Below are 12,673 nucleotides of genomic sequence, written 5' to 3' on the forward strand. Positions count from 1 at the left end.
TTTTTATTTGTTTTTTATTATTTTTTCATTAAAAATTTTTATTTATCAAAATTGATTTTTATTTTTTAATTATTTTTTATTTTATTTAAAATAATTTATGAAATTATAATTATAATTATTTTAAATTCATCATTTTAAATTTTTTTATATTTTATTTGAAATAATTTATAAAATTATTATTATTATTTTAAATTTATTATTATTTTAATTTTTTTATTTGTTAGATTTAATCTGTATTATTTTGATTATTATTTATTTTATTTGAAATAATTAATGAAATTAAATTTTTTTCAATTTTATTTTTATTAAATGTTTTAATTTGTAAAATTTGATTCTTATTAATTTAATAAATTTTTAAAAATAAAGTATTTATAAATTATTTTCTAACTTATTTTTTATAATATAACTAAATACTGGAAAATATTTTTAATTTATTTTTTATGACACTATTAAATATCAAAAAATAATATTTTTTTTTAGAAATTTATTTTTAAAAAAAAATTCAAATTTGTTTTTTAGCAAATGGGATTTTAATATTGCCAATAAAATAAAAATAAATTAATTTTGATATATGCAAACTAATATAAAAACAATCTTATCTTTAAAATCAAGATGAAATATAATTTTTGTACAAAAATGTTTTATTAAAAAAATAATTTTATTAATATTTAAATTATATTAGTCGAGTTTAACCGAGTTAACTAAATAACTTAAACACAGTTTAAGTTGTCGATTGATCAGGCCGCTCCGAGTTTAAAACAACAGTTATTATTGTTGCTAAAGGGAAAAAAGAATGCGATTTTCGGAAAACAAAACTACGAAATCCTATTCTTGTAAGACTTCATAGCCCAATTGGAAACTTCAACAACTCGGCTCCAACGCGAAGCCCATCCAACCAACAAAAACGACATCAAATTCGACCTCCTTGTTAATACTCGAGTCTCTCTTTCTCCGAGAAGCCCCTGAATCTTCCTCTACAGGTACGTCTCCTCACAATCACAATCACAATCACAATCAAAGACACACACTTTCATTTTTCCCAAAATTTCTCTGTTTTCTTCGTTCATATTGATTTTTGATCCCTCCCTCGGTTGGGTTTTTTTAAAAAAACTTATATTAACGTTGACTAGGCATCCTTAATTTCCTACGATTCACTAAATTCTTTATTTTGTTTGGTGCTAACAATGTTAAAACCAAAAAAAAAGATGCACACTTTGAAGGGTTTCTGATATGGGTTTTTGTGATTCATTGATTTATGCAGCTGATAGATTGGTATTCTAAAAGTAGAAAAAGATGGGAATGAAACAAGCTATAAAGAAATTGGATGCGTTTCCTCGTGCAGAAGAGCACCTGTTGCAAAAGACACAATCTGGGGCTCTTGGTAAATTGACGTTTTTGTATTCCTTTGTTTTGACATAATTTGTACAGGAAGTTATTTGTTTACGCTTGGTGGAGGTGGGTTTTAAGTTAGGAATGTTTTTATTGCAATTTCTTAAGGCTCTAGTGGGGTATGTAGATAGAGTGTTTGCTGCGCCACAAATGATTCTTGATGGACAGATGCAAAGATATCTAATTTTCATGAGAAGTTTTGTAAATGGGTTTTGATAAAAGATGGTTTAGATTGGTATGATGTTTATTGTTAGTTTTTGTTTTGTGATGGATCGTATTCTAAGAGAAGTTTTTGTTTTGTGGTGGATCGTATTCTAAGAGAAATTCTTGAGCTGAAACCATGTATTGCAATCATGCATGCAATTTTGTTTCTAGGAAATGAAAAGTAGTGTTTATTGAATTTAGATTCACTGTTTGCACTGTCTTTTGATTGTTATTTTTATGGTGTTGATTCTGTTTCTTCTTGTTTCTCACAGTTTCCATCATTGGGCTAGTCACAATGGCCACATTGTTCTACCATGAGTTGGCATATTATCTTACTACATATACAGTCCATCAGGTGAATGCTTAATCGCCATCTCTCTTCTGCGTGTTTGATTGTCTCTTGTGTATGATGTGAGTCCACCTTGTCCTCCAATTGTATACCTTCATTATTTTGTTTCAAGTAGGCGAATTTCCTTACATCATATTTACAGCACTGAGATAGGCCTTCAAAAAAGTGTGGATCATGATGCCACAACACCACTTTCAACGCCCCTCTTTTTTTAGTGTCTGAATAACTTGCCTTCAGTCCCCAGTTGAATTAAAGAATATGTTGTTATCATCATAATTATTGCAAAGAAACATTTGCAAAATTAATCTGGGAAAGTTCAACACTGAAAATGTATGGCAAACCCTTGCCTGCACTCCTGATAAGGTGACCTTCAATGTCATAGCTGAGGAAATGCCCAAATAATCACATGTTATGAACAATATCATGAAAGTAACTTGCTTCGTGTAAATTGAGGAACATCTAAGCTTTAACATGTACTACAAAAGAGAATGATCATTTTCAGCCTTGTTGAGAGCTGCAGTGGTGATTCATAATTTAGACATGGCTTCCTCGCAATAAGAGGTTTCTGCCTGCTAAACAATCGAGTGCAAACAGAAAAGAATTTGACTGGGCAAGTCTTGTAATTTAATCAAGGCTCTAATGTAATTCTGTAAGGTGACTTGTGTCGTTCTTCCAATTGTATGGGTTTTTGCTGAACCTAATTGACTGGGCATTTAAATAACAGGAAATAGTTTCAATGGGTCTATACTATATTTCATAAGGATCCAAGCTTTCTGGCGTTGCTTGTGTTTTGCAGATGTCTGTAGATTTGACACGTGGAGAAACTCTTCCAATTCACATTAATATAACATTTCCTTCCTTACCTTGTGATGGTTAGCCATTCATCTTCCTTCTTTGATTTAAAGCAGCTGCTGGTTTATTATTAATATCTGTTTATTTCATCTTTTATGATAATTCTATGCTCCTGCTGTTCTAAAAGTTCTTTTTTCTTTTTTTTTTCATCTGTGCAGTTTTGAGTGTGGATGCAATTGACATGTCAGGCAAGCATGAAGTGGATCTTGATACAAACATATGGAAAGTAAGAAAATTTCTTTCTTTCTTTCCTTTCCCTCTTTTTTTTTGCTGGAAATTTTCTTCTTTGCTATAAAGCTGTTAGGAGCATCTTGGAATCACTCTAAGATGAACTAGGTGTATTTGTTCTTGTGTCTGTTCCTATTAATGGTGTATGATAGCCGCTGCTAACAGGGTAGAGTTTTTGCAGCTTCGCCTGAACAGTTATGGCCATATCACTGGCACTGAGTATTTGTCAGACCTTGTAGAAAAGGAACATGAAGCTCACAACCATGGTAATATCAATTTTCTGGCATATTGAATTTATTTATGTTTTGGGATCCTGATTTGGATTAATATGCATTGCATAATTTTGTTTTCCTTTTACCTTTATAGTGCAACATAGTTGTAGCTTCATTATCATTGAGCAGCATCTGGTAAACATGAGAACTTGGTATTGAATGGAATGATAGGAAGTTCAAAGCTAAGAGCACTTGAGAGTTTTTCTTTCTTCCTACTCAAAATATAGGATGTGCATTGGTATTGACCTGGTTATTTTCAAATCTTGTTATCTTCTTTGTGCTTTCTGTAAGAGGGCTGTTCATGGACAAAATCTAAACCGCAAGTTCTGAACAAAAATTTCAGATTTAGTCCTAATAATTAAGCTGCTTGAGTTATTGACAATGCTTATGTTTAGTTATGGTCATATTTTTTTTCTTGGCATAGTAAGTTTATTAATGTGGCTAATATCTCAGAAATAACTTTAATCAGATCACAATAAGGATCATCATGAGGATTCCCATGCAAAACAGCACATGCATGGCTTTGATGATGCTGCTGAAAGTATGGTCAAGAAGGTGAAGCAAGCATTGGCAAATGGAGAAGGATGTCGGGTATTGCTTTTCAATACATGTATCTTCATAAACTTGTTACTTTATGTCTCGAAAGGTGGGAAACTTCTAAGTTTGCATAACATCTTCTGCAGATTTATGGGGTTCTAGATGTCCAAAGGGTTGCTGGCAACTTTCATATTTCAGTTCATGGATTAAACATCTTTGTTGCCCAAATGGTCAGAACTGCTCTTTTCGTATTTCTTTTTCTGTGTGCTTTTGTAAACAAAAATAGCCTACTAAGAAATTGGCTTTTTTTTTTTTTTTACCTAGCTGACTATCATGCTAAGAATTTAAAAGAAAGTTAGTGTCTTTTGTTTCCAAGTTTTATCAGTGCATGATCCCTACTTTAATGAGCTATTGGTTAATGAATGTATCACTTGTAACTCCACTGTTGAATGTTGCTGCATGCTGGTGGAAGGGTGGTTGCAAACGTGTTTTTACCCTTCATTTTTAGAGGGGTTTAGGGGGGCATTCATTCACACACAAAACACATTCTTATTACCCTGAAGAGTGCAAAAAACTACATAAAGATTCTGTCTTAGATACAATTTCAGTACCTGGATTAGTTGGTTTGTAAGATCAATTTAAACAGTGAAACTTCAGATTCATTAGTCTTGTATTAAGTGGTTGTTTCTGAAGTATGTTTTAGAAATTTCTTGTGTTATATGTATTGCATTTAGTTACTTTGCATCTGCAGTATATCAATCAGGAATCCTACTGTTTTCTTCCAGATTTTTGATGGAGCTAAGCATGTCAATGTAAGTCATATTATCCATGACTTATCATTTGGACCAAAATATCCTGGAATTCACAATCCTCTTGATGGGACAACACGGATTCTGCATGAAACAAGTGGAACATTCAAGTATTACATCAAGGTTTGAATTTTGGGCTTTCTTTCTGATGACCAGCTACTTCTTAGCTTACAAGATTTCTACACTTTTGATGGTGATGAGACTTTACTGCAGCATATAGACTTTCTAAACCAAATTACAATAGTAATGTCGAATAATGTTCTTCTCTCTGGGAAATCTAGCTAGCAAGGGCTGAATATTCAGGAACAATCTCATAGTTGTGAGCAATCCTGTCCTTGAGAGCGAGCAATATCTTTAGCATGCAGAGATCAACTTCTTTCCCTGGCTAAAAAGAGCTTATAGTTAGATTAGAAAAATTGCCATGGAAGATTTGGAACTAGCATGCTTGTGTCTCTCTTGTCAGTTTCCAGAAGAGTCCATCTGATATTTCTTCCTCCGTTTCTGTTTTAGATGATAATGAGAGATGGATTATTGGTATTGATTTTGGAGGTTTCAGTTGATTGTACTGCCTCTAGATATGACTGCATTTTGTAAGTGTCTGTATGTCTTGCAGATTGTTCCAACCGAGTACAGGTACATCTCCAAAGAAGTTTTGCCAACTAATCAATTCTCTGTCACCGAGTACTTTTCTCCCATGACTGATTTTGATAAGACATGGCCAGGTTGGTTGAATATGTATAGGTGTTAGCTGGTCCCTCTTTAGCCTTGTTCTTAGCACTGATTGCCATTGTTTTCATTTGTTTTTTGCAGCCGTTTACTTCTTGTATGATTTGTCACCAATCACTGTTACAATCAAAGAAGAACGGCGTAGTTTTCTTCATTTTATCACTCGGCTCTGTGCGGTTTTAGGTGGTACTTTCGCTTTAACAGGTAATGTAACCCGGTACCCACTGGTTTTTTATTCGTTATGGAAATGCTGGAGATCCAGCTTAGTGATTGAGATATCAATTTCAGAATGGAACTTACTGGCTAGGCTAGTTTGCTGTTTCCATCTTGTGAACTATGTGTGATTTTCTTTGCTTCAATCTGTAAAATTTTGTTACCTGCTTTATGCACAGGAATGCTAGATAGGTGGATGTGCAGGCTTCTTGAGGCTCTGACTAAACCTAACCCTAGAAGTGTACTTCGATGAATGTAATGTGCACATGGCTAGTGTCAATTCATATGCGACTCCAAGGGATTCTCCATGCAAAGCCCATGAAGTACCCAGGTTTCAGCACAAGATGTTGATTTGAAATTGCTGGTGGAGAGTTAAAAGCCAAGGCAGCCTTTGATATCTGTCCATTTTTCATCTTCACTGTTAGGTTGGTGACTGAAGGTTTGTTAAATGCTTTTTAACACTATTTTTAAAGCACACAGCAACAGTATAGCTCGAGGGGGGAAAGTATGAAGGTTTACATGTGGGATTCTTTCCAGGCGCACAGTTTTGATTTGTCGTGACCTTTGTAGAGTTTAAATTTTTGTTCATTACTCCTTTCTATTCTAGGAGATCATAAGAACAAAAATTTGAGATAAGAACACGGTTATTAGACTCCCCATGGATCGCAAGTTTACTGAGTTAATCTTAAAATGATGTTGAAATGATATCATTTCATTTTGATTTTTTAAAATAAATGATATTATTTTGAACCAATTAAAAGAAATTCTTTGAAATTGATTCAGTCAGGCCAATTAGGTTGGCAAAGAAGTTTGACCATTTCAACATCCAAATTGATTTTAAGTGAAACTCAGCTCCAGCTAGTCTTTGGTACCCTTGTTAACACAGCAGACCGGCCGTGGCCGGTTGGCTATGGATAAAAAGACCATGGTTTGGCTAGGGATAAAAAGACCATGGTTTGGCTATGACATGACGAAACATGGCCTATATATTTCATGTTGTGCTTTTCTTGCTAGCAATACAGCAAGAAGATTCCAGGTCAATACAGCAACAATTGAGTTCTTCAAGAACAGTGTTTCCTTTAAAGAATCTGGAGTCCTTTATGATCAAGCCTCTCTATTCTACATGACAACTTGACAAGCAAGCCTTCACCATGATTGTCAACAATTTGGAGTGAGTTTTCACAATTTGCCATTCAAATGACCGGATTCATGACATTTTTTTTAATAGAAACAAACTTTCTTATATGCCCCCCAGATCCCTTTAAATCTTTCTTTTCCAGGTTCTCTTCATTTGTCATTGGTTGTGTGGAGTTTCCTGACTGAAGCAAAAAAGAAATGCCTAGCCCTGCAATGAAAAAAGAAAAAAAGAAAAAAAGGTTATGACTTGTACTTGCATGAATAAGCGCATAAAACTGTATCCACAACAAAAGCTAGCTGATTTAATAAAAATTTAAAAGTCAACCAGGATCGATCCTTGGTTTGGATGCGGTGCAATATATAATTTTCAAGAACTTGGCCTAGCGTGCCAGGAAAACGTTACATAATGACATGAAAACCTTTCCACATTTAGGTGGCGGTGCCTTGAAACCCTGAATGTTCGTTACATTAGAGCTTCAAGTTTAAGTTTAAACTATTAGTTGAAAAGCCCGGTCACCCAGCACCAAACATGGAAAAGAAACTATAAAATACATTTGAACAATGAGTAAAGCTTTATTTCTTTTACCTTTACAGAAAATCAATGTCTTCATCGTATCTTTGTCAACTACGTATTCTGGATTATAGCTTCTCGTTGCCTTGAGCTATCAATAGGTCCAACATTGGAATCTTCAATGGATTGTTGTCTGGGTTGTTGATTCTCTTGCTGCCATGTCTGCATGGACTGTTGTTGTTGCAGTCGCTGCGCCTGCTGCATAGCTCTGTCATTTTGCTGATGGGAAGATTGCAATTGCCTGCTTGTCCTCCACCTCAGGTACTCCACAAGAAGAGAGTTTGTGCTAATTGCAATCCCAAAACCAGTGAATGAGGATAGCAGGACAGAGAGTATAGGGTTCACATTGAGCTGCCAGTTTAGAAATGAAGCATGAGACATTAGACATATTAGGAATAACACATAGAATAGTTCAGTAAAGAAATTTAGTTTGCTCACCATAGTATAAAAAATATGAGCGAACAAGATGACTACGGCAAACTGGAAGGAAGCATAAGCCCATATGTAACTCCTGCTTACTGCCACGACCATATATTTTAAGGTCATTCAATCATGTTAATCCATCAAAAAGTAGTTTTTTTTTTTTGCCAGCAGAAATGGGAAAAACATAGAGTGCAAAAAGAAAGAACGAGCACTATGATATTGTGAGCTCTCCAACAGGCTTATCACTATGACTGTTTTGTTTTATAAACCGAGGAACCTACCTCTCGTAAGCCATTTCTTGAAAGAAGGCAATTTAGAGATGATATGTCTTTTATCATATGAAGATGATTTGAAACCATAAGAACAATATGATTTTATAGATTTAGTTTGATTTTGTAGTGCATTGTAGGTTCTAATGGATTATTTCGCACAAACTCTATTAGATTTGAAGAGAAGATACAGCGAAACTCACCCATGGTGGAAGCGATCATAGAAGAAAGGAGACCTAAAACACAAGAGAAAGGCAATGAAATGGCAAGAGCACGAGGGCCCAAGTCAGATACCTGAAAAGATTGAAAATAAAATAAAATAAAATTGCAAATACTACAAATAAGCATAATAGAAATTTTTTTCAAAAATAAAATATAGCTTTTAAAGAGTTACGTAGATAGAGATATGCATAGTGCAAAAGGCCATTAGGAAACATGGAGAGCCTAAATGTTTAATCCTACACAAAAATTAAACAATATATGCAAATGTTTTTTTTTTTAAGGCATCATACAAAAGTTAAGGTGTCACATGAGAATTCATGTAAAACTAGCTTGTGTAAGATAATGTCTTTTTGTGAGGTCATTTATTTTATCAAACGTAATCCCAAGGGGGAACGTGTATAAATGATAGCAATACGAGTTCCATTCACGTTTAGACTCTTTTAGTTGTTAATGTTTTATATGATTTTCCAACTGACAACATAACAATACCCCGATTTTTATTTTTTTTATTTTTTTATTTTTGATTGACAATAGCCTGATGATCTGAATTTTCTGATAAATTTATGCTATACATGGCTAAAACAATCAAACCCAATTGATGGCCAAGTGCATACCACATTGTGATAATATGCTACCCCAGTTCAAAACCAGAGATGCAGACAGATGACGATATGTACCAGTAGTTGCTCCAGAAAGCAGAAATATGCTAGCACGCTGAACATGACAAGAACTGGCACATCCTGCCAAACCCTGACAAGAAACAGGTACCGATCAATACATCAAAGTTGATCCAAGTAAAAGAAATCTATGCAGTGGAGGTGATTGAGGATCTATCAAATTATAGAATCAAGAATATGCACAATTCTAAGGTTCGCTTTGGTGCTACCACCCAAATGAGGAGAAAGTTCGATGTTTTCATCACCAGTTCATTAGTGTGAGCTGACAAACCACAATGTACTTTTGTAACATTACCAAATTTATTAGTAAATCATGAATGAATCTCTAAACAAGAAGGGAGCTAACATCATCTTAGAAATGACAACAATGTATTCGCAACTCCATTAAATAGCCTGATCAAAAACAAGTCATGTGCAATTTTGGCATTGTATAGCCGTAAGATTAATGTTGTGCAATTTTAGCTTAAGCACCATCAAATATCCTAAGAAGGCAGTATCAAAATCCCAATCCTGCCTGAACCAGAAAGCACAACTCACCAACAGAGTGTAAATTTGAATCTTACAGTTCCAGTAAAAAAAAAAAAATCAAAAGGGGAGTTCACATGTGCAATCAGCAAAAATATCGAAAACAGTTGAACTTGCCTATAACGAGTGACTTCCCTCTGCTGAGATACAGTTAATGGCCTCCTACCAGCTGCTTGAGGATTATGTATCTTTAGCAATGTTACAGGCAGATTCCGAACATCTTGCCTACAAACATCACATGTCTTGTTTCCTTTGATGCTAAACCACTTCACAGCACATTGCTGATGCGCAAGCGCAAGCTCTCCTTTACAACTACATTCCATCTTCAAAGTATCACCACCTTCACTGAGCTCAACCAAACAAATTCTACAAACCGCTTCATCTTCAGGAATATCTTCACCGTCATCTTCACTCGCTAGTGTATTTAACATACAAAAACACAATATTACTTCACATTAAATCAAAACCATTAATAGATCACTCGTCACTTATTCAATATTTACCTGTTTCAATCACCGAGGCATCATTAGTAGACGTGCTATCAGCTGCCACCGGACGTGGAGTCGCCAAAACCACACGAAACAAACCTCCACCTGACTCGGTCCGTCTTAAACTTCTAGTCTTTATATTCACCGGAACTGACAACGACCGCCTTATATGATGCCGTACTTCTACCTTCTGTATAAAAAAACACACACATCCCACATTTCAGAGATTCAACAAAATCACCGTAACTATAATTCTTGTGCATTATCAAGTAATCCTGAAGCTGTGACGCGACCCATCATGACAACTAATGAAAAAAAAAACTCGAGTTTACAGATTCGGGTCTTATAATTATGACAATCACCAGTGACATGGAGCATGAAAATACAGAATAATTGCTCCCCGTGCCAAGGCTGTTCAAATCTCTAAGAACAAAAAACTAATAAAATGAAAAAATTATAACAACCAGGAATACTTACATCATCAGAATAAGAATTAATATTCCTCTCCAGCACCGCCTCAGGATCCGAATTCCCACACGGCGTAACAGGCAAAGAAGTCGCCTGTTTTAACGGAAACAGAACTTTATTAAGCGAAAACGAACGAGAAGTAGAAGGCTTAGCAGCCGGACTATCAGACGGCGGCGTATCAGGAACAATCAAGACAGTTTTTTCACCATCTTCTGACAAAGTTTTAGCCTTTAAACTTCTCTGTGGAGGCAAATTCTTCACCGTCGATTTAAATTTAGCTGAATTCGGCCGCGGCGGCAGGCCTGGTTTAGCTGGGCTAGGGCTTTGAGTGATTTCGATTCTCATGAATTCTGCTTCCAACAACGACGACCTAGCCGGTATTTGAAGTGAACTCAGGTTCGGTTTCCTCGAACCAACCTTAAAAAAAAAAAAAATTCAGTAACTGAAATTTAAAAATAAAAAAGAGTGAAACAAGGTAGTGCTAGAGTTGCCTGAGAATGATCAGGGGAATCTGACGTGGAATCTTGGTGTTTGGCATCTGAATTCTCTTCCATGAAAGAATTTGGAAATGGAAAGCAGAGCGGAAATGACGGGAACAGGTGGACAGGAGGGAACGTGAGGGTTCCTGTTCGGGCATCATGGAATTTTATAGTTGATTAAATTTTAATTTATTTATTTTTAATTGTTTTGCTTTTTGTAATGAAAGGTTACCCGCCAACTTGTGTTTGTGCGGGATCTTTCCATGGATCTGCCTTCTTGGTGTGCTTTGCTTTTACTTCACTTTATGAGTTGAAGATGAATCAAGGGATGGATTCATTGCTTTGTTTAGTTAATACTTAATACTCATACATCCCCACTAGTCTCTCAGTTAAATTAATTCTCAGGTTTGGCTCCTTGTTGTCATTCCTGACATGGATTGAAGATCAACCTTAATTATTGGTTTAATTTCCAGTCATTGGATAATTGATTTTTTTTTAAAAAAAAAAAAGCTCTATTTTTTCAAAAAAAAAATATTAAATTTAATTGAGTTAACCGAGTTACTAGAAATCTGATATAGTCAATCAAGTTTCGCAATGTCAACATCTTATCTATTTTTACTAAAATTCTAGCCTAGATTAAGCGATATATACACACACATGTATTGTTTGATTGAGATAGATTATCTTTCTTTAATAATTTTAAATGTTTTTCAATGTTGTTATTAAGATTTAAATTTATAAAGTTAGCATAAAAAAACGTCATTTTTAGTTTATAATAAACTAAATCCATGAGCATGTAATGTTTAATTTATAATTATACAAAATTACAAGCTCATAGAATTTGGCTACTTGCAATGGTGACAAAAAAAAAATATTAGCATGTTTACTAAACAAATATATAAATCTACATAAATAATTGAACCATAACCCTAGCATGTATGTTAATATATATGATCAAATAGAATAAAAAAGAAGTGCTCACTTGTTAAAATAATTTAAAATTAATTAAGTTTTGTTGTTGGTAGTAATTAATTATTTGTCTTTCAAGTTTTATTGCCTTTTACTCTATGCAAAAAAAGTTCATTCAATAAGTTTTTCAGGATTATAGAAACGTCATCTTCTTTGGATGCACACCTAAACAAATTTCAACGAGCTCAAATGAATTATATTTAATAATTATATATAAAAATCAAACCTAAACTACAGTATAGTAGATAAACATGTCTAAAAAAAACCAATAATAAACGAAGGAACTCAAGAAATTTCATATGTCATTTTCATTTATCCAAGACACTTCTTTATATGACTTGAAAATCAAAACATCAATGCTCATAACTAATAAATTTTCATAATTTATTGATATTTATTAATTACTGTGAATGTTCATAGATCATGAATTACTCATCATTAATCATAAATATTTATAACTCATTGAATATTTATAACTCATGAATTACTCATAATAATATCTATCCTTGTCACATCATTAATATATTAATTCATATATGAGTATATTTTATGGACAGAAAGAAATTACTAACCAAATAGAAACTTTGTAAAAAATATTCTTTATTAACTAAACTCTCATGAGCCCACAATTTGTTATTTAATCGACAAAACTATTTTGAATTTGAAATTTTTGTTATTTAGAGTTTCTTTAGAAATAATTTTTCAATCACCTTTAATTTATTTTTCCAAATATATTAATATTTCATGTTAAAATACTGTCATTGAATTATAAAATTTAACTTAGGTTATCACATTTAATTTGACTTGGTTAGCATTGTCTTTTTTTTCAGTTGTTTTTTTTTTTTGAACGATCAGAATAGTTGAAA

General features: G+C 33.7%; 2 protein-coding genes across 2 annotated transcripts; one reads left to right on the plus strand and one right to left on the minus strand.

Annotated features, from left to right (window-relative positions):
* Nucleotides 1-772: 772 nt before the first annotated feature.
* LOC105136848 (endoplasmic reticulum-Golgi intermediate compartment protein 3-like) lies at nt 773-6,233 on the plus strand. The gene is made up of 12 exons (XM_011042340.1): nt 773-980; nt 1,262-1,381; nt 1,866-1,948; nt 2,739-2,814; nt 2,953-3,020; nt 3,204-3,288; nt 3,764-3,885; nt 3,978-4,061; nt 4,617-4,763; nt 5,254-5,362; nt 5,451-5,570; nt 5,759-6,233. The coding sequence occupies exons 2-12, from the start codon at nt 1,294-1,296 to the stop codon at nt 5,830-5,832; spliced, it is 1,056 nt and encodes a 351-aa protein (XP_011040642.1). The 5' UTR covers nt 773-980; nt 1,262-1,293; the 3' UTR covers nt 5,833-6,233.
* A 100-nt stretch (nt 6,234-6,333) lies between these two features.
* LOC105136849 (uncharacterized) lies at nt 6,334-11,142 on the minus strand. Its single transcript, XM_011042341.1, has 9 exons — nt 10,851-11,142; nt 10,369-10,776; nt 9,907-10,081; nt 9,521-9,818; nt 8,879-8,951; nt 8,183-8,273; nt 7,726-7,805; nt 7,303-7,638; nt 6,334-6,924 (listed from the first exon to the last, which is right to left on the minus strand). The coding sequence occupies exons 1-8, from the start codon at nt 10,911-10,913 to the stop codon at nt 7,342-7,344; spliced, it is 1,485 nt and encodes a 494-aa protein (XP_011040643.1). The 5' UTR covers nt 10,914-11,142; the 3' UTR covers nt 6,334-6,924; nt 7,303-7,341.
* Nucleotides 11,143-12,673: the final 1,531 nt, after the last annotated feature.

Source organism: Populus euphratica, unplaced genomic scaffold (genome assembly GCF_000495115.2).
Source record: "Populus euphratica unplaced genomic scaffold, PopEup_1.0 scaffold59.1, whole genome shotgun sequence".
NCBI classification, from domain to species: domain Eukaryota; kingdom Viridiplantae; phylum Streptophyta; class Magnoliopsida; order Malpighiales; family Salicaceae; genus Populus; species Populus euphratica.

Coding starts and splice junctions, on each gene's coding strand:
- LOC105136848 (XM_011042340.1), top strand. CDS start 1,294: ATGGGAATGAAACAAGCTATAAAGAAATTGGATGCGTTTCCTCGTGCA. Junction 1,949..2,738: donor CTACATATACAGTCCATCAG/GTGAATGCTTAA, acceptor TGTGTTTTGCAG/ATGTCTGTAGATTTGACACG. Junction 2,815..2,952: donor TCCTTCCTTACCTTGTGATG/GTTAGCCATTCA, acceptor TCATCTGTGCAG/TTTTGAGTGTGGATGCAATT.
- LOC105136849 (XM_011042341.1), bottom strand. CDS start 10,913: ATGGAAGAGAATTCAGATGCCAAACACCAAGATTCCACGTCAGATTCC. Junction 10,082..10,368: donor TTAATTCTTATTCTGATGAT/GTAAGTATTCCT, acceptor TTTTTTATACAG/AAGGTAGAAGTACGGCATCA. Junction 7,639..7,725: donor CTCATATTTTTTATACTATG/GTGAGCAAACTA, acceptor CTAAACTGGCAG/CTCAATGTGAACCCTATACT.